At 39.6% G+C, this 24,273-nt stretch overlaps 1 protein-coding gene across 1 annotated transcript in view; it reads left to right on the forward strand.

The window, feature by feature from the left end:
- RSBN1L (round spermatid basic protein 1 like) overlaps positions 1-24,273 on the forward strand; it is a 1,493,418-nt gene that overhangs the window by 1,034,378 nt on the left and 434,767 nt on the right. Inside the window, exon 5 of the mRNA XM_044088563.1 lies at positions 13,071-13,213. Within this exon, the coding sequence (XP_043944498.1) occupies positions 13,071-13,213 (143 nt within the window). The remainder of the gene's footprint in view (positions 1-13,070; positions 13,214-24,273) is intronic.

The raw sequence follows: 24,273 nt of genomic DNA on the forward strand, positions 1-24,273 counted from the left end.
CCAAGTTTCTCCGCCCATCTGCCCTCCTTCAATGAGCCAGAATCTCATATTTCCAACTTGGCTAGGTTCAACTATTTAGTCAAATATGCATGACAATAGTCAAACAAATCACAGCCTTGTGTTCCACTAAACCTCTTCCTTCATACTTTTCTTCACTCCTTACTGTTGACTAGCACTTTCTCAGGATTTTGGGGTTAAAAAAAAAACGCACAAATATCATTCCACAGTTTAGGCCAATATTATCAATTTCTTAAAATGTGCACAGTAATATATTTAATTTGGATTGCTTTCTGGCTGTTCATATGGTTATTTTAGTAATTCTGTTGTAGCGTAATCTGAACCATTTTATGTAATGCCAAGCTGAAAAATGAAATGGTTTTGTTGTTTCTTAACAACCCCCGCCCAAGCCTCTTATGTGACCTACTAATTTCTGTTATATTTGCTTTATGCAGCTTGTCTTAGTTGTACACTTGCAAGTTTATCTATCATCCGCTCAGCAACAGACTTCTGCAAAAAAAACTTCCAAATCAGAAACTGTTCAGAATAGCAGTAGTACTAATTTAGTAAGCTCACAAAATAAGATTACATGAATTGCCATCCCTTTTATGAAACAGAGCTGTTAAGTGCAATAAATGTCATTTGTTCATGAGACGGCAACACCTTATTTGAAAATCATTATGGATTGTACTATGTCAGAGCAAACGTTTAAGCCAAAAGTAGGGACACTTGTGTGGAATCACACAATGTATATATACATAAATCTACAAGTCACAGGAATTTTTTGTTGAACTCTTACATTCCATGCCTTGTGCTGTTTTAACCAACTACCTTATCTCTAAGCTTTGTATAAACTATTATTTTTTGTATTTTTAAACTTATTCATACTTTCCATATTTTTTATTACGTGTTTTGTATAACATAGACTTTTTCTCCCTGGGTCTCCTCTGAAAATGGGCCACCAGCTCAGTCGGGCACTCTTGGTAAAAAAAAAAAAAAAATATATATATATATATATATGTATCAATTTTAAATAAACAGACTTCCCAAACATACATTATATGGAAATATAGATATGGAACTCACATAATATATGTGTATGTACATACATATACACACACACACACACACACACACACACACCTCATCAGCTAGTAAGCTACTGAATACTTTGTTGCATTCAAAGGGACGTCATTGTCAAATGTAATGAAACTGTTTTCTTTCTCAAGTGTTTATGTATTAAATTCTCTTTCCCTGCGTCATTTGCCCCCCCCCCTCTTCTTCACACCCGATTTCTTTTTCCCCAGTGACTTGTACATCATGTATATATGCAAATGTCAGTTTATAGTATTGCACTCACTACGTATATTAGAGTACTACTAACACATACAAGTATACCTTTTCAACAAATGGTCTACATTTTTACATTGATCTCTATACGGCATAGTCAGTCAATCTATTGTGACCACTTTGGAAGAAGCTTAAAACAAGCCCTGGTTTAAAAAAAAAAAAAAAAGTAAAATAAAATGAATCTGTTGGGTGGACAGAAACCAAATGAATCTTTTGGGTGGACAGAAACCAAATGATTACATACAGTGTACTGGCCATGACTCATTTTTCATAAATGCATTATCAAGACGTGAGAAAGATGCCTTGGAGTAAGCATGTGCATATCCAAAGGTACAGCTGACGTACAGAAAGAAAGCACCCTGTGGAGGTGACAAATATTAAGCAACAAAAATCAGCTCTCAGGATTCAAATGGAAATGAATGCCTGTGAAGGTATTTGATATAAATAAGATTACAAGAGAACACCAACATTTCTTCTGAAGTGCAGGGTTGACATCTCCTTATTTTACCAGGAAACCCAACATTCAAATGTCTCTGAATGACTTCAGAAATCATAACGTGTGAGGGTAGTTGAATAACAATGACAGAGTGTTTTCAATAGGCAAGAAGAGGCATTGTAAGGAAATTTCAGAGATTCCATCTGAAAGGCAGCTGCAGACAGTGGGACTCTTATGTAAAGGACTGTGCTTGATTTTGAGAGCGTCAATGGAAGAACAGGTTTAACAAACGGTAATGGGTTGGCAGTTCTCACATGTAGCCATGACACCCCCCCCCCCCCCGAGGTGTCTTATTTGTGCTATCTGATGACTCCTGATGCATATTAACTTAAATGAAATAAATAATATTCTCATACTAGGTCTTATGGAAGAGAAAACATGTATTTTGTTCAGATTCTGATTTAAAATACAAATACATCATTATTCCAACTGAGAAATGTGTGGATATATACTTATACCATCATTCAGCATATGAACATGTCAAATATATTAAACAGCTGTATCTTTAAAAGTCATGCACACACAAGTCATATGCACACACATAAGTCACATGCACACACTCATACCTTTTGTACCACTACTCTCTCTGTCCAGACTACTAACTTACCCTACCCTCCCTTCCTCAACAGATATTCCCCTGAGGTTACATTCATACCTTTTTCACATATATTCCTACTATCTTCTCCATCACACCCTACCCTTCCCTACTTGTATTATCTTACGCCTTCACCACTATAATGTGTTACCATATTTCATGACCTCTAGACTATACATAATCGTTACGATAATCATCTGTTATGTAAATAATGTCGCATCTTCCTATTTGTGAATAGGTTCATAGGTTCGTACAAGGCTAACTGCCCTTGCGAGCCATTTTAAGCCTAGCCAATTATCCCCTGTGAGATTCAAACCCTGTACCTTGTGTTTGTAAGGCAAACACCTTAACCATTAGGCCACCCTCCCAACTCCTCAGGCTTTCCATATAATTTATGTTTGAACATTATGACTTTAATGTCTGTTGAGTTTTTATTATGACAAACTAATGTGTTTTTCAAAGTCTGTGCTTGAATGTTATGACTTTATTAGGTCTGTCGAGTTTTTCATTCCGTTAACTATATGTATCTGGAGATTTTCTCCCTGGGCATATACTGAAAATGGGTACCTCAGGACCCAGTCAGACGTTCCCACTAATCGAATGTAAATTAAATAAAGTTTCAAACTCACTGAAACACAGTCCGTGCTGGATGATGAATTGTCATACAGCAAAGAAAAAGAATGCACAGCTTTCGTAACATATCAGATGCATATTGCCTCAAATGCCCTATCACTATACTTGGTCCCCTGCAGAATGTTGATGAGTGAGCTATGTATGTCATACTAATACATCCATGGATGCTGCTCTGATGGACCAGTTTAATATTTACAAAGAAGCAGTACTAGAACTACCAGATCTAGACACATACTTTGCTTGGCACATTAACTGGATATGTTGTAGGGACAGATGTGTCTCTCGGAGAATACCCCATTCATTGAAACAGGCTTCCCATCCACGTGAATCAGAGTTTTTCCTTAATCCAATGCAAACATAATGTGGACCTGTGGATGATCCAGTCGGACTTTCCCGGTAAACAAATGTAAAACAAAATGTAAAATAAAAAATAAAATGTGGAGATAGTTGTAGGCGTAGTTTATTACATCTGTATGGAAGGCACTGTGTTATAAACTCACGTCTCTACCATCTGTATCTTTACAGGAAAAAAGTCTTTAGCTATTGGTTCTGCTACTGGTGGAGAGATTAGTACTGCAGAGAAACCAGACTTCCCAGATGATTGTGTCTGTAATGGCACAGCTACCAAGCTGGACCCCCCACACACACACACACACTATGTATAAAACTAGGAATTAAATGATGGATCATATCCCATGTGAGGACCAGATCCAGCATGTGTCAACAGCTAAATGCCTTATAGGGAACAATACATGAATTCTGGCATGGCTGTTAGAGGCTCTCCACTGGCTGGACCCAGACATCTGACCTGCTGTAGAACAATGGCCCATACTATTAACCAACTAGGCGAGTTGTTGCCTTCTGTGCTGACCTGGTAGCAAATTATGCAGCTGTGCTCCCTCCCTTATGTATCATTTCTTATTTATTGTTTGTTGTCACACTATCCCCATTTGATGTCCTCTGTGTACCTGTGGCCATCCACTGTCTTCCCCACATTAGGGTTAGGTCCTCTCAGCAACAGCCTCATGAAAAAAAGCTTCCAAATCAGATACTTTTCAAAATAGCAGTACTACTAATTTAGTAAGCTCACAAAATAAGACTCCATGAAGTGGCATCCTTTTTAAACAGAGTCAAGTGTGAAATGTCATTATTTGTTCATGAGAATTCAACACCTTATTTGAAAATCATTATGGATTGTACTATGTTTACTACTGACAACAAATCGGTCTCATTCGAAGTAACCATCACACCTGGCCCCCCTCTAGCAGCAACTAAACTAAAAAAACTTCTCCGAAGCAGATTATAACCTCTTATGGGATGGTATAAATAGCTTCACTGCACCTCCTCCCTCAAATAGAACTGGCAACTATGCCGAGCTCTACACCAATGCCAAACACCTGTATAACTGCATCAACTTGGCTGTACCTGATAGGACCTAAACAAGCTCCTCAAGAAAAAAAAAACCTGCCTGGTGGACAACTGCCATTAACAGGCTTTACAATAAGAGGAAGAAATTGCTGTCGAAGAGTAAGAGGGATCGAGCTCTAAACTGGAAACACTCCCTCCTCGGCTTAAACATGCAAATAAGACTTCTTGTGAAGGCCTCCAAATCAAAACTACAAATCCAAGTTTGCTTCTTCAACAAAGGACAACCACAAGGCATTCTATAGTTATATCCATAACCTAAAAGGAAAGGCCCAGATTTGTGCCAAACTGTTAGTTAACGATACCACATATACTGAGCCTGTGGACATAGCTAACTTGCTGGCCAACAGGTTCTGTGAAAACTTCACTCCCCTGTCTCTGCCACACCTACCCCATGACATTCCTACTACCTGTCTCCTACCCTGTATCTCTGAATAGCAGGTCGTAAATGCCCTTTCTAAGACCAAAAACACAGCATCTATGGGACCTGATAACATCCCTCGTTGTGTCTTACATGGGCTCCAACATGAATTAGCAACACCACTGGATACCCTTTTCAGTCATAATCTAAGCACCGGCTTCATACCAGCTTAATGGAAAACGGCCACCATTAGTCCCTTGCCCAAAGGTGGTGCTTCCACTGACCCTGGGAACTTTGTACCTATTGGCCTGACTAGCCTTATCTGCAAGGCCATGGAGTGAATCATCATGGACTTTATCAACAAAGATATAGGAAATCTCCAAACACTTGACCCTACTCAGTTTTGATTTGTCAAAGGGAGGTCATGCCTGTTAAACCTGGTGGACGACTTTGAGACAGTCACCAAGGCCCGGACGAGGGGAAGATCTGTGCATACAGCATGCCTTGACTTAGCCAAGGCATTTGACACCATCCATCACTCTGGCATCATTGACAGCCTCAGCCAACTAGGCATCAACCCTTATATTGTTAGATGGGTCGCTAACTGACTCACTGATAGTACCAATATAGTCAAAATAGGGGAATCCACCTCCAACAGCAGACGTGTAACCACTGGTGTTCCACAGGGATCAGTCCTGGGACCTCTACTGTTTGGGATCTATTTATTTATTTATTTATTTTATCATTTATTTGCAGTTTGTTTGCCAGGATAGTCCAGCTAGGCCTTGAAGAACCCGTTTTCAATGGAGTCCTGGGGAGAAAAGCTCCATAAAAATACAAGAATATGATAATACAAAATACAAATATAGACTGTAAATGCAGTAAGTCACAAGAGTACAAGATAAAAATTACACAATTAAGAGGGAATTTCAAACAAAGTAACGAGTTGCCAATAGACTGGCATGATGAGATCACAATTAGTATACTGAGTTAACTTCATTACAGTTCTTATGCAAATTTCATGATTCCTACCATTATTATTACAAGTTATTAGACTGTAGGAGGCTATTTACAGATATGGTGGCCAGTGAAGAGATCTATGGATCTATTTCTCCACAGTACATGCAAAAACTAAAGGTCTGTGGCTGACTAAGTTTGCTGATGACTAAAAACTGGGTGCAGTCATAGAATCTCCAAATGATGTAAACATCCTACAAGTGGGTCTTACACAAACAAATGACTGGTGCTCAAGTCATGGCCTTAAACTCAATGCAAAAAAATGTATCATCATTCCTTTCAGTAAGAGCAGTGTTCCTGCTAACTACCACATCAACAGCAACACCTTAAGTATGCACTCAGTGGTGAGAGACCTGGGCACACAGGTTGACAGCAGTCTTACCTATGACCACCACGTCTCCACAGTGGTAAGAAGGACATTCTGTACTGCTCATCTCATAGGTAAGGGCATTGCCTCTAGAAAAAAAGAAGTTATAACCTCCCTGTACCCTTCCCTCATCAGGCCAATAATTGAGTACAAGGCCACTTTTGGTGTGTACCTGTCCAAGCACCTCCAGCAATTGGAGAGACCACAAAGGATCCTCACAAGGAAAATTCTAGGTCTTCAACATCTGTCTTATGGGGATCATCTGAAATCATTGTCACTTTATTCTGTTTCATACAGACTACTCAGAGACAGTCTCTGCCTAGCATACAAGGCAATCTCTGACCCCTCGTTATTAGAAATGCTGGATATCCGTAAGTCAAATGGTGCACGGGTTACTCGCTCTAAAGACCTTAACCTGTTATGTGACAGTAATAAAACCTGCAAAAGGGACAGCTTTGCCTCCCAGAGGTTACCACACATTTGGAACAGACTCCCATTTTCCCACTTCACGTCAAGCAGAGCACCTCAGTGGCCCTATTCAAACACAATCTGGACAATTGGATGGATGACTGTAAATTCATCCTCTGGGTTCCACCTATGTCCCTCAGACAGGGGCGATAGGTGCTGATCATGAAAATAAGTTAAGAACTTGGCTAGGCTTGCAAGGGCCCTAAGGCCATTAGCCTAGTAACTTTCTGTGATCCTATGTCAGTGCAAAAGTGTAAGCCAAAAGTGTTACCTTACAGTCAGCAGAGGTCTTGATATCAATGTATAAAGTTGACAAAGCATTAAATTTGTACTTCATGAATTATAGATTGCTGAGAGGAAACCTTGATATTGCATTTAAAATATTTAATAGTGTTACAGGTGCAAAATTCAACATAATTGCATTAATTTATGACAGGAATATTATGAATAAAATTATTTTATTAACAGTAGATATAACCAGCAACAAGTTAAACTACTGAGCACTTAATCTGCAGTTGGATAAACTATGAATAGTCTATAATTAACTGTTTGGTCTTTTACAATTTTGCCTACTTTCAAGAACACGTTAGATGCATGATGTGTATGGGTACACAAGGAGTCACATGCATAGCCACTAGGGGCTCATTCTCCATTGGGTTAGTTTATGTACAGACTGGAGAGTTAACTAATCCTTGTTATGTAATTCTACTATTGAAAGGGACTCATTGTTCTATTCCTGTACTCCTAAGCGCGTCACTCTTTGCATGAGTCATTAAACTAAGGTCCCATCTGCTTGAATTGGCTCTGGATATAAAAGATCCCATGGCAACTACCAAAAAAGTACTGAAGTCTCCAGTGCCCTGACCAAATCTCCCCTAACAGTATAAATACCTCCTCAGATCTCTCCTAAAAAGAGGCCCCTAGCCTAGTGGTTGTACCCTGTCAACAAAGGATAAAAAAAAAAAAAAAGAGCACACGCACACACTAAATTTAGTTGCACCACTAGTGCATATGGGGAAAACACATCCAGCTTTTTGTCATGGTTTTTCTTTTTTTTTTTTTTTTTTTGTAAAAATCCAACAGGAGCACACCACTCAGGAGAGTTACCCAATCTCTACTGACAGCAGCTAAAACAACTCACACACAAGCTCATGTGAAATATAGCTTGCAAGCAATGATCATCAGTGGGGACATAACTGATTGCCCCTTATCACTGAGTATTTTGCCTAATAAAGCAGTTTGCAGAATTAAAAAAAAAAAAAAAAAAAAAAAAATCATTATCAGCATCATCCCTGACTGGGACTATGGATCCAAACACACTTATTTTCTTTGTAGAATATGACTGGAAGGAACCCAGACACAAAACCTGAAGCAGAGCATATGCTGGCATGTACTAAAAAAAACATTACTGTCCTGCAGCCCAACAACACTGAAATATAGTGAGTATATGTAAAACAAGACTGCACAATTATGACTGCATTAATATATAATACTAGCAAAAAAATGACCAATATAATAATATTAAAAAATAAAGAACACATTGCTGTTGGAACCAGGCTACAAAGTCCAGCTGTAAGAACTTAAAAAAATGACCATGTTGCAAAGACCTATTCAATTTGCTGTACACAGAATAAGAAACGTTACGAGTTCAGTTATTTCATTATATACTGGCATTTACAAACCAGCATTTCGAAACCGGCATACCGCATTTACAAAGCGGCATTTATGATCTGCAATTTTTTGTAAATGCCAGTATGTAATAACTGATTTGTATCATTATTTGAGCATGTAAGCACTGTGAGCTAAAAGTCAAATAAACTGATGAAACTCAACAGCAGTAAAATCAGCATACCAAAACTACATTGCTTTTCAATGTCACTGCATATATTCAGCTATTGCCGAACCCTCTTTCTAAACGAAACACTTACTGCAAACGTTTACACTGCTGTTCGTTGAAATCAAATTAAATTTATAAATAATTACTACTACAGAGCTAAGTAGTTACTACAATGTTGCACAGACCCATGCAGCAGAGTTTCTTTCCACGAGACAAAACAAGAAAAAACAAACACGTGCAGCAGCAACTAACTGTAGAAGGAGTCCCTGCTTCAGTGCGAGGGTGTTTTCTAAGCACATCAGAAGGCGTGTTTACAGGCGAGACTGAATAGAAATGCTAAAGAGGGCAAGCATAATTAGATAGTGGGCTTTTCTTGGGTTAAATGAGAAGAGTTGGGCATGCTTTACTGAATTCTACTGAAATCTGTGTTCCTGCAGTTGGGCGACTTGTCGGAGGATCTAGCAAGCGCGAGAGTGAACTTTTAGGGAAGATGGCTCACAGTACCGATAGCCGTTCAGTCGGAATCACAAAAAGAGAAATTAAATGCTTCTTTCAGCAGTAATGTCATTTTTGAGTGGAAGGATCGGTAGATAGGTGGGAAAACGCTGTGGTAGACTAGAATTAATTCAGTACTGTACTTTATATTACCAACAGCTGTTTAACTTTGGACTGTTGCAACTTTTTATATTGTATCGGTCTTGGAGCTTATCTCCCCATATTTTTTGTATATGTCTTGGAGCTTTTTTCCCCGGGCCTCTACTGAAAATGGACCTGTATCCAGTCAGACTAGCCCAGTCAACAAATGTAAAATAAATAAATAAAATCATCTTCTTTCGGCTGTTCCCGTTAGGGGTCGCCACAGCAGATCACCTGTTTCCATTTCTTCCTGTCCTCTGCATCTTGCTCTCTCACACCAACCACCTGCATGCCCTCTCTCACCACATCCATAAACCTTATCTTAGGCCTTCCTCTTTTCCTGTTACCTGGTAGCTTCAACCTTAGCATCTTTTTTCCAATATACTCAGCATCCCTCCTCAGCACATGTCCAAACCAACGTAATCATGCCTCTCTGGCTTTGTCTCCAAACCTTCCAACCTGGGCTGACCCTCTAATATACTTATTCCTAATCCTGTCCACCCTCGTCACACCCAGTGCAAATCTTAACATCTTTAATTCTGCCACATCCAGCTCAAACTCCTGCCTTTGTCAGTGCCACTGTCTCCAACCCATATAACAAAGCTGGTCTCACTACCCTCTTGTAGACCTTCCCTTTCACTCTTACAGGTACTCGTCTGTCACAAATCACTCCTGAAACTCTTCTCCACCCACTCTATCCTGCCTGTACTCTCTTCTTCACCTCTCTTCCACACTCACCGTTACTCTGAACTATTGACCCCAAGTATTTAAACTCATCCACCTTCGCCACCTCTACTCCTTGCATCCTCACCATTCCTCTATCCTCCCTCTCATTCACACACATATATTCTGTCTTAGTCCTGCTGACCTTCATTCCTCTCCTCTCTAGAGCATATCTCCATCTCTCCAGGGTCGTCTCCACCTGTTTCCTACTCTCACTACAGATCACAATGTCATCTGCAAACATCATAGTCCACGGGGACTCCTGTCTGATCTAGTCTGTCAACCTGTCCATCACCATTGCAAATAAGAAAGGGCTCAGAGCTGATCCGTGATGTAACCCCATCTCCACCTTAAACGCATCCGTCACTCCCACTGCAGACCTCACCGCTGTCACACTACCCTCGTACACATCCTGTACCACTCTTACATACTTTTCTGACACTCCTGACTTCCTCATACAATACCAAAACTCCTCTCTAGGCACCCTGTCATATGCTTTCTCTAAGTCTACAAAAACACAATGCAACTCCTTCTGACATTCTCTGTACTTCTCCATCAACACTCTCGGAGCAAAGATCGCATCTGTAGTGCTCTTTCCTGGCATGAAACCATACTGCTGATCACTAATCATCACGTCCCTTCTTAACCTTGCTTCCACTACTCTTTCCCATAACTTCATGCTGTGACTGATCACAGTTTTATCCCTCTGTATTTACAACAGCTCTGCACATCACCCTTATTCTTAAAAATCGGTACCAAAACACTTTTTCTCCATTCCTCAGGCATCCTCTCACTTTCCAAAATAAAATAAATTAATGTCCAGCTTGCCATAGTTGTCCTTTAACTTTACTCAAAGAAACCCAAGCTTGAGTATGATGATGTCTGCTTGATTCCTACAGAAGCTGTATCCTAACTTAAATTTAAGGGAGAGCTCCAGTTGGTCATCAGGTGGAAATATAAAAGTGGTTTTCAGTTTGTAAGTGATGCAAAGAAGCTTCTTATTAAGCAATATTGTCATCACTTGTGATGCTTAATTAGTCATGCATGACAGCACGTCATGTGGTGCTTAGAGAAATGCATTGTTTTAATTGTTAACATTTTAATTGTTTTAATTGTGAACATTCCTGTAGTCCAATGATCACTGCTTCAAGCAGATTTCCAGCTGATAGAGAAGATAAGCTTTGAAAGGATGCACAATGTTTATGCAGCAAACACAAGCACTCAGCACAGCAACATATGCAAGTAAAACATCACAGGGGATGAGGAAGAAGAAGAATCCGTTCAGGAGCACAGGCACACATTTTATGCAAGTTTTTGAAGGGAGAAACTTACATTTTAGGTCCAGCTTGCCATAGTTGTCCTTTAACTTTACTCAAAGAAACCCAAGCTTGAGTATGATGATGTCTGCTTGATTCCTACAGAAGCTGTATCCTAACTTAAATTTAAGGGAGAGCTCCAGTTGGTCATCAGGTGGAAATATAAAAGTGTCTTTCAGTTTGTAAGTGATGCAAAGAAGCTCCTTATTAAGCAATATTGTCATAACTTGTGATGCTTAATTAGTCATGCATGACAGCACGTCATGTGGTGCTTAGAGAAATGCATTGTTTTAATTGTGAACATTTTAATTGTTTTAATTGTGAACATTCCTGTAGTCCAATGATCACTGCTTCAAGCAGATTTCCAGCTGATAGAGAAGATAAGCTTTGAAAGGATGCACAATGTTTATGCAGCAAACACAAGCACTCAGCACAGCAACATATGCAAGTAAAACATCACAGGGGATGAGGAAGAAGAAGAATCCGTTCAGGAGCACAGGCACACATTTTATGCAAGTTTTTGAAGGGAGAAACTTACATTTTAGGAATTTAGAGGATGACTGATATGACAACAGATGACACCTTAACAGGCTGTGCATCCTGCAGGCAAGGTTAGAGGCTCACTGCAAGTGTGGGCTGTTTACTCTGCATATAATTTATGCACCTGACCACCTACACAGCTAACAAGGGCTGTGCAGCATGAAGTGGCTACGCATCCTACATTAGGAATACACAGACTGCCGTGCTGTGCACAAGCCAGTAATAGAATGTGTTTTACAAGAGTGGTGATTTATTAAAGGTTGTTCAGCCTGGCATCATGTGTCTGTGGCTTATTCAGCATTTGGACATACTGTCATATGTATGTCTGTGCACTTATTTTCTACAGTGTTTCAGTTCAGCCTGGCAACAAGTGGTGTCTATGGTCCATTCAGCACTCATACCTGCTGCTGTACGTGTGTATGTATACATTTTCAACAATGTTTCTGTAAGCAAGCATTGAAGCAGACTGTGTACACAACTGCATAATCTGGATTGTGCAGCTCCTTACCCATTCCTGCATTCTGGAATCCATTTATATCTCCTTATAGACTTGTTTTCCATTAGTAACTTAACTGGCATCCTATTTTTAAATGCATTGCTGGAGGGCAGGTACACATCTGTATAGGAGCCAGCAACAGCAGTTTAAGGGAAGAATTCTGCATGTATTTTCTGTGTTTTTCTTCCTAGTTTCAGATCATATGTATTGTCTGACTTCAAATTGTGCAGAACAATGTGTGTACAGTTGTGTGTCTAATCAAGTTTCTGTGGTGTGCTGTATGTAGGAATTAGTTTGGTAGCTTGATGTCAACACTAGAATATATGTGTAACCTTCCTTTGCCTTGGCTGGGGGGCCGTACAGCCTTTTGGTGGATGTCTGAAGCTCCATTGCTGCCCCATGTTTACTGATTGCTTTTGTACTGAGTATGGTTATCTTTGAGACTTGTGTTAGCATTAGTATTCAGGCAGAATGACATTTGCATATGTTCTGCCAAGTATAGGCAGACTGATTCCAATGTAGCATATGTCAAATCTTGCCTTGCTGTGCTGTTTTTTGTCTGAATAATGTTTAGGCTTATTCTGTGCACTTTTTAGAATACCACATCTATGCATTGAATATTTTGTCCGTTAATCCCTCCTCATTCTGTTATTTAGGGCCTAATTACTTTTTCTCTGAACTGTTTGAAACGTTTGCATTGTACAGCCAAGATTTATTCTTTGTTTTTGTTAGGTTTTTCTTGTCTGATTAGTTTTTTATTGTAGCTGTGTAAGTGTTGTGTTGAACTAAAATCTTATTTGTTATTGACTTTAGTGTACACTGCCGTGGGGGACTTTTTCAAGTCTTAAACTTGAAAGTCGCAAAGAGAGTGATGACGGTCCCATTATGTGGGTTCGACCAGGAGAACAGATGATCCCCGTAGCAGACATGCCAAAGTCACCTTTCAAAAGAAAAAGGTAAATTAAAGGTTTACTTTTAAGAGGAAGTGAGGTAATAAACTTGATGTTATACATAATCTTTAGTCCTTTGATTTTCCATCTGTAATAGCAGACATGCATTTTTTTAATGATTAATTTATCGCACTCTGTTGACCAGGTGGTTATTCCATTAAGCCAGCTCTTCCTCGTAACATCATTTCATGGTTGATTCAAGGGCACACACACTCGGTTAAAATGCAGTGATAAGACTTTAAAAATATTGAACGTCATGTGTGTTTCATACTTGATCTAATTCAGTGTTTTGTTTTTCTTTTGCAAATTCTTTCATAGGCTTTTACATGAATAATTACTTAAAACTAATTCTAGGAATGTATGCATTGTATGCATATTGTTAGCAAAACAGCTGTTTGGCATTTGAAGGGTAAATAAGTAAAATAATAAAGTGCATACTTAGTAAAACATTCTTTCCTAACCACTGATTTAGTGTGGTCCCGTCCGAACAGTGGAACTGATGGGACTGGTCACCCTGGCATATTTTCCCTTGGTAACAATACTCTTTGCTTGCTCAAGCTTCATCCTTATCTCATAAACCCTTGCTCCTCTTTTGAAGCTCCATTATCTAGTTGCCACCATTGTGTTTTAATGTGTCTGCATTTCACTCGAGTTTCAGAAAGGGGTTTTTTGGATTTTTCCAACAGGTCTGTAGCGTTTCTAGCCTTTATTATATTTTCCTAGTTAGATTAGTGCCAGGAGTCCTATCATTAAATCAGTTTCTTGATTGATCTTACATTTATATTAACTTTCCATCCCTTGTACCCTTCCCTTGTCTTTGTATAAAAAAAAATTCTTTGATTGCCCTTTCAGCTTTTAGTTTATGCTAGTCAGACAATTGTATTTTAGTTGGTGTTCACAATTTTTGGATATTTTTTTTCAGTCAGCCTTGTACATTTTGTGAGTCTAGTTTTTCAGTATGGAGAAGGACACTAAGGCCTGTAGTTTTAAGAACTGTGAACATAAAATCCTTCCCCAAGATCCACATGATGAGTGCATTGTGCATCTTGGGGTAAGGCATTTGGATGCTGATTGTTCTTTCTGCAAAACGTTCAGCATTTATACTCTCTTGAATAGAAGAAATAACTTGGTGCTTATAGGCTAAATTTAGAACTTGATACTTAAAGGTTTACTTAAATTTGATGTAATCGGGGAAAAGGCAAAGGACAAAGAGCCAGATAGCCTAGATCATCTAGAGAAGAAAAAAGAAAACATGGGGGCTTCTACAATGGACTCTCAGGGGTCAGTGGAATCAAGTAACTCGGCCCATGTCACATACTGCAAGACTACATCAAATAACTTTTGTAGTGGATAAATACAAACAGTGTCTGTATAGAAACCCATTTAGTCTAACTTATTTCCACTGCCACAATAACTATGGATCCATCCTTACTGGAGTGGAAAGGTATGCATTTCTTAGACAGGATGGTCCAAGGAATGTGGACTCCACAAAAAGTAAAATCACAAATCCACATTTTGAATAAGACGGCAGTATTCCTAGTGTTGCAGGCATTTCAGGATGTGTTCTACCAAGATGCAATATCCATTGATTCAGACAACATGGCAGTAAAATGGTACACAAGTAAGGAAGGAGCCCAAGCTTACACTCTATGCAGAGAAAGGAACAAGGGTTTGAGAATGGGTCATTGCACTATTGCTTTCTCATAGCAATGCATATACTGGGGGCTTTGTGTGATTGAGGATAGGTTGCAAAAATAAGTCTTTCTCCACACAAATGGTCTCACAACAGTTCTGTAGCACTTTGGATTTTCCCAAAGTGGGAGGAGACCATGTCTTGATCTCTTTGCATCACTTTTAAACACTAATTGTGCAGGTTTTTCTCCATTATTCTCCCCAGGAGGGACAATCTCCAAGAGACTCATTCCTCCATGTTTGTCCCCTAGGTCCCCCATGTGCTTCTCCCCCCATTCCCACTCATAATCAGATTTCTCCAGGAAGGCAAAATATGCACATCCAAGGTCATTCTCAAAGCCTCATTGTGGCTTTGCCAAATTTTGTTCCCCTTGCTGTGGACTTATCTCAACAGAAAACCCATTATCTTCCTCAGCACTGTCTTCTGCTGTACCACCCATCCAGGCCACCTCTCCTGACCACTTGGTTTCTCCACTTCTGCAGAGGACCATGGACCCTTTGTTACTTTCTGAAGTGGTCAGCGTGATTAGTGCTTCATAAAGGCCCTCTACTAGAAAGATTTATAAAGGAAAATTGAAAAGGTTTGCTGTTTGCGCTACTCAACAAAAAATAGACCATTTCTCAACCATTATAACTTAAGTGTTAACCTTTCTATAATAGACATATTTAAAAAAGGAGCCACTTAATCCTCAGTGAAAGTTCATCTACCTACCCTATACTCTTATCACTTCTTCTTTAACCTCACACAAACTATGTAAATCCTTTTTGAAAGCAGTCTTTTTTTTATTCTAGACCACCTTTAGCTTGCCTATCTCCCCCAGTGGAACTTGTATTGTGGAGAAATGTTTCCCCTTTGATTCAGCTGCCTCCACTGATATTAAGTTTGTCTTAGAAAACCCACCTTCATGAAGGCAGTATTTCTTCCAAATGAGTTTCAGAGCTCCAGGCATTTTTTTTTATCTAAGGCCTTGTACATTATTTTTCATGTAGATAGAGTAATATTGAGGACTAATTCTTCCTTTATACCCAAAGTAGCCACACAGGCAAAATTGAAACAATCCATTAATCTCCCAGATTTCTTTCCAAATCATTCCAACACAGGAGAATATCAGCTGCACTGCTTAGATGGACACAGGCAACTCAGATTTTGTGTCCTTCCTTATCACTTTTATGGTATTCTTTACTTCTGGGATATCCTGGTGAGCATAGCCAACATACCAAAGCCTGTAAATCAGGTGTATGTTCTATGTGCAAAGTATAAGGTACATATATGATATACGAGTGCCTAATTTTCAGAACTTTGCTGCCATTCCAAATGCTACATTTGAGTTTGTTCATCAAGACAATCACCAAGTTGGTTCCACTACCAAGCCTTCTACAGATACGTTCCTTGTTGGTCTCTCTTCCTTTCTTTTTTCTTACTATTACCTTAGTTTACATGTTATCCTAGAAGGGATAATTGGAGCATTCTGTTTGCTTTGCCTGATTCAGGGGGTAAGATCTCTGCTATTTCCCTTTTGAGTTCTGCTTCTCAGGTGAGTCATCATTCTATTAATTTATTTTATTTTACATTTGTTAACCGGGTAGAGTCCGGCTGGGCAAGTAGCCCGTTTTCATAGGAGACCCAGGGAGATGAGCTCCATAACAATAGTACAAAGAGATTACAAAAAATATTAAAAGATTTACAAATAATATACAAAATGTTTGGCAGTTGCCAATGATCACAATTTACAAAAAGGTGAATGTAAAACAGAAAACATTAAATTTCTTAAGCCTTATTACAGACAGTAATATGAAACTCATTAGATATATACAACTAAAAACCATTATGGTGTTTTCATTTGGTAGAAGTAAGACAAGAAGATAGAATAGAAAATATTTGATCGAAGGCATGAGAAACTAGCAAGGAGTATTACAGGAGCATAGCCATTGTTGAGTAAGGCATTCCTTTAGGAGTTTTTTTAAGCTGTGACAATCTGTGTGTTTTTAAGATATTCTGGGGTAATAGGTTCTACTGTTTAGCTACTTTGAAGGAGAAGAGAGAGTCACCAAAGTAATTATGGGACTTTGTAACCTTGAGTATAAGTTTATCGGATGATCTAAGGGTCCTGGGGTTGGCATTTTGTTGCTCTAGGTTGGAGAGTGCAGGGCAGTTTTCAGGTTTTTGGGTAATGGAGTGGGCAGTGGTGAGCTGATTGAGCAATAACAGATTGGGAAATTCAAGCCAGTGTAATTTTTGAAGAGCAAGGCAATGATGGGTCCTGTTGGGTATATTAGCAACACATTTTGCTATTTTGTTATAGCAGTAATCAAGTAGATGTAAATCAGACTTGTGCAGGTTAGTGAAAAGTTGAGAACAGTAGAGAAGAGTAGATAGAAGGTAGGATATGGCTGTGGCTAGTCTAGCATTTTGAGTAAGGTAAGGTTTGACCCTATATTGAGCACCAGGTTTGATGTGAACTTACTTTATTGTGAGTGATGTGTTTATTGAATGTTACGTTGTTGTCTATCATGACACCAAGTAGTTTTGTTTGGTTAACTGGTTCTATTGTAGTGCCATTAGTGGAGTAGATGGAGAGAGGAGGTGGTTTTGCTTTGGATTTCCTGTTAGTGAAGATCATTAATTTTGTTTTGTTTGGATTTAGGATGAGTTGAAGATCATTTAGATAATTTTCAGTATCTAGAAATGACTTTTGCAGTTTATCTTGGAGTTCTTGGGGTGTGGGAGTAGAACAAATAAGAGTAGTGTCATCAGCATATTGAATAATAGAAGCAGATTTAGCGGCAATGTTTAGACTATTTGTGAGTATAATAAAAAGGAGAGGGCCAAGGATGGAACCCTGAGGAACCCCAACAGAGACTGGGAGGAGTGTGGAGAGTTTATTATCCCATTTAGTTGCCTGTTTAGTAAGGTAGCTAAAGAACCAGTTGAGAACTGTAGAGTTGATGTTGAAGGATGCTAGAGTGTTGAGTAGTAGTTGGTGGGATACCATATCAAAAGCTTTGGACATATCAAGGAATATAGTAGAGACTAGTTGTCCATTGTTTTTGAAGAGGTTGATGTGGTTAGTGAAAGTTGTGAGGGCTGTGGATGTTCTGTGTTTTGGACAGACGACGTGCTGTGAACTAGATACGAGATTATTTGTAGTGAGGGTGGTCCAGGAGCTGCTTATGGATACATTTCTCTAAGATTTTGGCTAGGGGTGAGAGAATGGCAATGGGCCAATAATTAGAGAGATCTTTAGATGGGCCTCCCTTGTGGAAGGGGATGATACAAGTTATTTTCCATACTATGGGGACGTATTGTTCTGCAATGGAACAATTGATTAGGATAGATACGGGATTGGTGATGGAGCTTGCAGCAGTTTTTAAGAAGGCATTAGGGAGTTGGTCAGCTGCTAGATAGGTAGCTTTTAGTTTTGATAGGAGTTTTTTGATATAAGAGATTTGTATGGGTTTAAAAGAGAAGTAGTTGGGTTTAGAGTTAGAGGTAGGCATTGTAAGGAGTTGGTTAGATTTGTTGTTTAAAAGTGAGGCGATAGTTGTGATGAGATGAGAGCTAAATTGGGATGCTATACATTCAGTGCCATTTGTTGTAGATGGCGCAGGGCTAGATGTTTTGCCAGGGATGAGGAGGTAGTTAAGGTTTTGCCAACATTTTTGTGGGTTATTTGTGTTTTTGCTGACAAGCTAGAAATTTTAAGATTTTTTTGTCAGATATTTGCTTCTTAGCTAGGTTTCTTAGTTGTTTGTAAGAGGTGTGGTTTTCTGAGGTTTTGGAGGTTTGATGAGCTGTCCAGACTCTATCCTTTTGTTTAATAAGAGATTTAGCATATTTGGTTATCCAAGATAGGTTTTTGGTTTTGGAGTGAATTTTTCTTGTTGGAGCGAGGTTATTAAGGATGTTGAGGAAGGTATCATTAAAATATTGTACAGCTTGGTCTAGGTAGTGATTTTAGAGGTGACCAGTTGCAGTTTTGCAGTAGGGAATTTAAGATGGTAGGGGAAAGATTTCTTTTGTTGCTTATGTTTGAAAATGACATTACAGGGGGAGTGAATGCATTTCCTTAGAAGAAAGGTAGGGGGGAGGGATCATTGAGAGAATCTGAGAGGCACCAGCCTGGTGGACAAAGTTGGGCTTACTGGTTAGTATCCAGTCTAGAATAGATTCTTTCCTGGTGTGTTTATCGATTCTAGTGGGGAAGTTTATAGTTTGGGTGAAAGTGAATAAATTGATAAAATTGGAGAGGTTGTCAGATTTGCAGGATTGCCAGTCCAAATTGAAATCACCAAGCACTATAGTTTCTTGGTTGAAAGTAGAGGATGCCCAAGATAGAAGACTTTAATGGTAGGTAGATTATTTCCTGGTGGTAGGTAAGAGGCAATAATTATGATGATTTTATGTGGATTTACTTCATATCAGGTAGTTAGAAATTCTGCTTCTGATAGATCTGGGGGAGAGTACAGATTCATTTTTCAATTTTGAGGAAATTTTTATACATGATGACAATGCCTCTACCACACATGTTCAGTACATCTTGTCTAATATAACCACTAGTAAGTATGTCCTCATCTTTAATGTGGGGTTTTAGCCATGTGTCTGTAATAATTACTATATCAAGAGTGTAGGTAGTTAGGGCTACATGAAATTCACTAGTTTTGTGAGATACTTTGAGGTTAAATTTAGTTATGAGCAAGTCTGATTTGGAATTTTTATAGGAAGAAGGTGGAGAGCAATATTAGCAGGTGTGGTGGGTGTTCTTGGGTGGGGTGGGAGTAGCTCTGTAGGTCCTGGGTTAGGATGCATGTCAGCTTGGAGTTTGATTTCTGTTAGTGAGTGTAGAAGGAGAGAGAATTTGAGCTTGGATATTAGTCGAAAGAAATCTGGATAGGAAGGAGGACTGGGATATGGACATATTTGTAGTGGAAGAGCAATATGTTAGAATTAGTGTAGAGGTTAGAACAGATGTGAAAATAGATATTTGGGTTTGTGTGGTATGTAAAAGTAGGGGAGTGTAGGAGAGGGGTAGTGTGTTATGTTTGATGTGATGAAGGAAGTGGAGTGAGAGGCTAGGTAGAGGTCAATGAGTAGGAGGCTAGGTAGAGGATAATGAGAAGGAGCGAGTTTCTCAAAAGAGTGGTGATAACTAACATGGTGAAATAGAAAAATATGGGCAGGTTGGTGTCTGCAGTTTAGAGAGAGAAAAATGTACTGATACAGTGATGTGGTGACAGTGTTGTATGAGGGATGAAAATAATAGTGAGGTGGGAGGGGAGAAAATGAAAAAAAAAACATAATTGATTGCGGGTGAGTTGGATGAGGTAACTGCAGGTTATAGGATTAAGAGTTAGAAAGGTGTGGTTTAGGTTAGTAAGTGTAAGAAAAGTGAGGGGTGGGTGGGAATGGGGGTAGGGGAGCGGAGTGACCCCAAACGAATGTGGTTTTGATGCTGTTGATGCCTTCTCTTGGGCAGCTGCATCTGGATCAGTTATGAAGAGGTATTCTTGGTTGCGCTTCCAGGCTCTGCCTGTTGACAACAAGGATAAATTATTGGATTCCCCCTTAGACGACCAGAATCTCTTTGGTACTGTTGCGGCTGAATTGTTAAGACCCTTCAGGATAAGGGTAACATTATATAGGATTTGAAACAAATGTTTGTCTATTCTTGTCATTCCAGGCCTTCCTTTGTTCTTAGGCAGTCTAAACAGTCTTATAAGTTGCAAAAGGGCTTCTAGGAGAGTTTTTCCAGACACACCTTTTCAGGGTTCTAAGAGTCAAGAGCTTTCTTTCCCTGATGAATGTGCTTCAGTTTGACATTCAACAGCTCCTACCCCTCAGCCAGATTCCTCTGTCCCTCAGGTTTTTTTGTTTCCCGTTTAGCAACAGTTAGTTACTGATACTTGGCTACTTTCCTTTATCCAAAATTGTTATTTTATGGTTTGGAAGTCCCTTCCTTCATTGTCATGACTTCTTCAGCCTCCTCCTTGTTAGCTGCCAAATTTTCCTGTGTTTTAAGGATCTGATTGCACAGGGAACCATCATTCTTTTCCTCTTGTCTCGACAGGGAACAGTTTTTTTTTTCCAGGATGTTTCTGGCTGCCAGGTAGGAGGGGTCATGGAAAACCCATTCTAGATCTGTTTTTTTCTCAACACCTTCCTCAAGCTTCATTCTTGCAGGATGTTGTCTCTTGAGGCAAATTTCCCTCTGTTGCTTCCTGAAACCTTTCTGGTATCCCTGGATTTGAAGGGTGCTTGCCTCCACATTTCTGGTCACCTTGTCTTCAGGAAATGTTTCCATTTTTCCATTTCTTCCTCTCATTATCAGTTCTCTGCTTTGCCATTTGGCCATTTTACAGCTCCAAGGGTCTTTACCAAATGTCTTGCCCCTCTAGTAGCCTTCTGCAGACTTCAGGAAATTCAAATATTCCCTTGTTTGGGTGACCTTTTTAATCAGGCCCCCCTTTCAGCAGCTTTTGTTTCAGGATCTGCACTTCACTCAAAAAGTCTGTGTTGACTCCCTCTCAGGCTATAACTGTACCTGGGTTGCAGGATTGAGATAATTCCAATCTCAACTTGTCCCCCACCTCCCAAGGTCCTCTCTTTGACTTATTTCCAGTCTTTTCTTCCTCTTCCAATCCTTAATGTAAGAGAACTTCTCTGGGGTACATGACTTCCACCATTCCCATGGTTCTCTTTGTCAAATTCCACATGAAGAAATTTCACTGGCATCTCAAGACTGCTTCGCTCCAGCACTGCCACCCTCTGGAGTATCTCTTGAGCTCTGCTGATGGATTCACCAGATTTCCTTTGAATCCAGGTCTTTCTTTTCAGGTTCCTTTCCCTACTTAGGAGCTGTACACGGATGCTCCAGTCACAGTTGTGGTGCCTTCTTCAATAACCTCAATGTCCAAGGTCTTTGGTCCCATCAACAACTGGCAGATCATATCAGCAACAAGGAGACGAGGGCTCTACGTCTAGCTATCCAAGCTTTTCACTCCTTTTTGGGTTCCAGATCTTGTAAAGGTTTTATATACAGTACCATAGTCATGTGGTACATCAACAAGCAAGGGGATACAAAATCTTGCCTTCTTTGTAGGCTGGCTCTTCGGGCTTGGAATTTTGGAGTCTACCCTTACTTGATTGTTGTAGCGGTCTGCATTCCTTCAGAACACAGCTTGGTGGCAGACTGTTTCAGCAGGTACAGGACAAATCCTCATGAATGGATGCTTCACAGGGAGATGTTTTTTGACATTGTGCATCGGCCAAGAACAAACAACTTCCCCAGTTCCAAGTGCAAGGCCCTCTAGCTTGGAAAGTAGTCTCCATTACTTTTTTCTGGAAGGGGATGTTTCTGTATGCCTATCCCCTCTTTCTCTGATACAAAAGGTCCTGCATAAGATCAGGTGGGACACACCCAAAATCTTGCTGTTGACTCCCTTTTGGCCCATACACACTGGTTCCCTCTCCTGTTTCATCTGGCCAGGGCCAAACATCATAAGTTACCTCACAGGATGGATGATCTCACACACAAGACAAGGAATCTCTCATTCAGCCTCACTTGCCACCACCCCTCAGCTGACATTTTGGGTGATAGGGTTTTGATTGCTTTTATGCACCAGTTTTCTGAGGATGCGCATTGGGTTTTGCAAGAGACAAGAAAACAGACGTGACTAAATGGAAAAGATCTTTTCATCTGGTGTCTCAAGCTTGACCTGGCACCTTTACTTCTGGGGTTCAAATGGTCCTTATTTGTGTGAGTTGCTCAGTTTTGGCTTGGCATATTCATCTGTTAAAGTTCATTTTGCAGCCGTTTTCATTTTTCTACCTCTGAATCCACTTTTGGCTTCTAGTTTTGAAGTCAAACAATTTTTAAAAGGTGTCCTTCATGTTTAACCTCCAAGAAAGCCTGGTCCTCTTTCTTGGGGCCTTAAATTTTGTCCCTGAGAAGTTGATGCAGGCATCTTTCGAGCCTGCAGTTTTTTCTTCCCTACAGCATTATACTTGAAAGACTGTATTGTTGGTGGCTTTTACTTTTGCCAAGAGAGTCTGTGAACTTCAAGCACTCATGGTGTTTCCACTTTTCTTGTTTCTTTCACAGCATTAGAGTGTCTTCCTCCTTTTATGCCCAAGGTGCTTTATGATTTGTCTTTGAATCAGTCCATTCACCTTCCTTCTTTTTTCCCTTCTCCACAGAAATCTAGTGAAGGGTTCTTCACCTTGGATTTACATAGACAACTCGCATATTACTTGGACAACTCACATATTACTTGGACAAGACAAAACATTTCAGGACATCTGAGTAGCTTTTTATTTTCTTTCATGCCAGGAAATTGGGTTTGATAGTATCTAAGCAAACCTCCTCCTGGATTTCTAAGGCCATTTTTTTCTTTCCTTTTCATGGCAAACAGCTTTCCTCTTTTGTTCATGTTCATTCTACTGGGGCAGTGGCCTCATCTGATGCTTTTTCAAACCTGTTAATACTAGATCCATCTTGAGAGCTGTTACTTGGTCTTATGTTCACATATTCACCAAACATTGCAAGTTGGATGTCATTTCTAGGGCCAGGGCAGGTTTTGCTAGGGCCATCCTAAATGGGTTTTTGGATGGCTTTTCTGTGGCTTCCTCCTCGCTTTCTGTACAGTAGCTTTTGTACTCTTCCAAGAATAAAAAAAAGTGCAACAGTGATGAGGAAGGACAGTACAGTTGTGTATGAGTTTACTATAACAGCAGAAGTACAAAATGTAAGTAATTAGTATTAGTGTGGTGACCAGTCAGGCACTGTAGAAACTAGTCAAATCAAAAAACAACCAGTGTCTTGAACCATGAACAGCTTAAAAGTACATTTAATGAGTTCCAAAGTTGACAGAGTTCTGTAAGATCCAAGATATGTAAAATAAAATCCAAGAAGGTAGAGACAAAGGTATAAAGTTCAAAACCACGCATAAAATTCCAAACTGCGCTAATTCAGTAGCAGTACACTTTCACCTTAGGCTTCCTCAGACATGTAATATTAGGAAACTGGAATGCTTTAAATAAGTAAAATCAATCACATGATGTAATAAGTCACATGATGTAACAAGTCACATATTTGCTTAGTATCTAAGCACTATGAGGAAGTACAGGAGAGTATACAGAGAAAGAGGTTGGCAAAGAAGTGGGATTGTCAGAGAGATGAAGAAAGTAGACAGGAGTATAAGGAGATGAGGTGCATGGCAGAGAGGTGGCTAAGGATAAGGCATATGAAGAGTTGTATGAAAAGTTGGACACTAAGGAGGGAGAAAAGGACCTGTACCGATTGGCTAGACAGAGGGACTGAGCTAGGAAAGACGTGCAGCAGGTAAAGGTGATAAAGGATAAAGAGGGAAACACTCAC

The sequence above is a fragment of the Protopterus annectens genome, chromosome 11.part0 (genome assembly GCF_019279795.1).
Source record: "Protopterus annectens isolate FY-2018-M chromosome 11.part0, PAN1.0, whole genome shotgun sequence".
Lineage (NCBI taxonomy): Eukaryota > Metazoa > Chordata > Ceratodontiformes > Protopteridae > Protopterus > Protopterus annectens.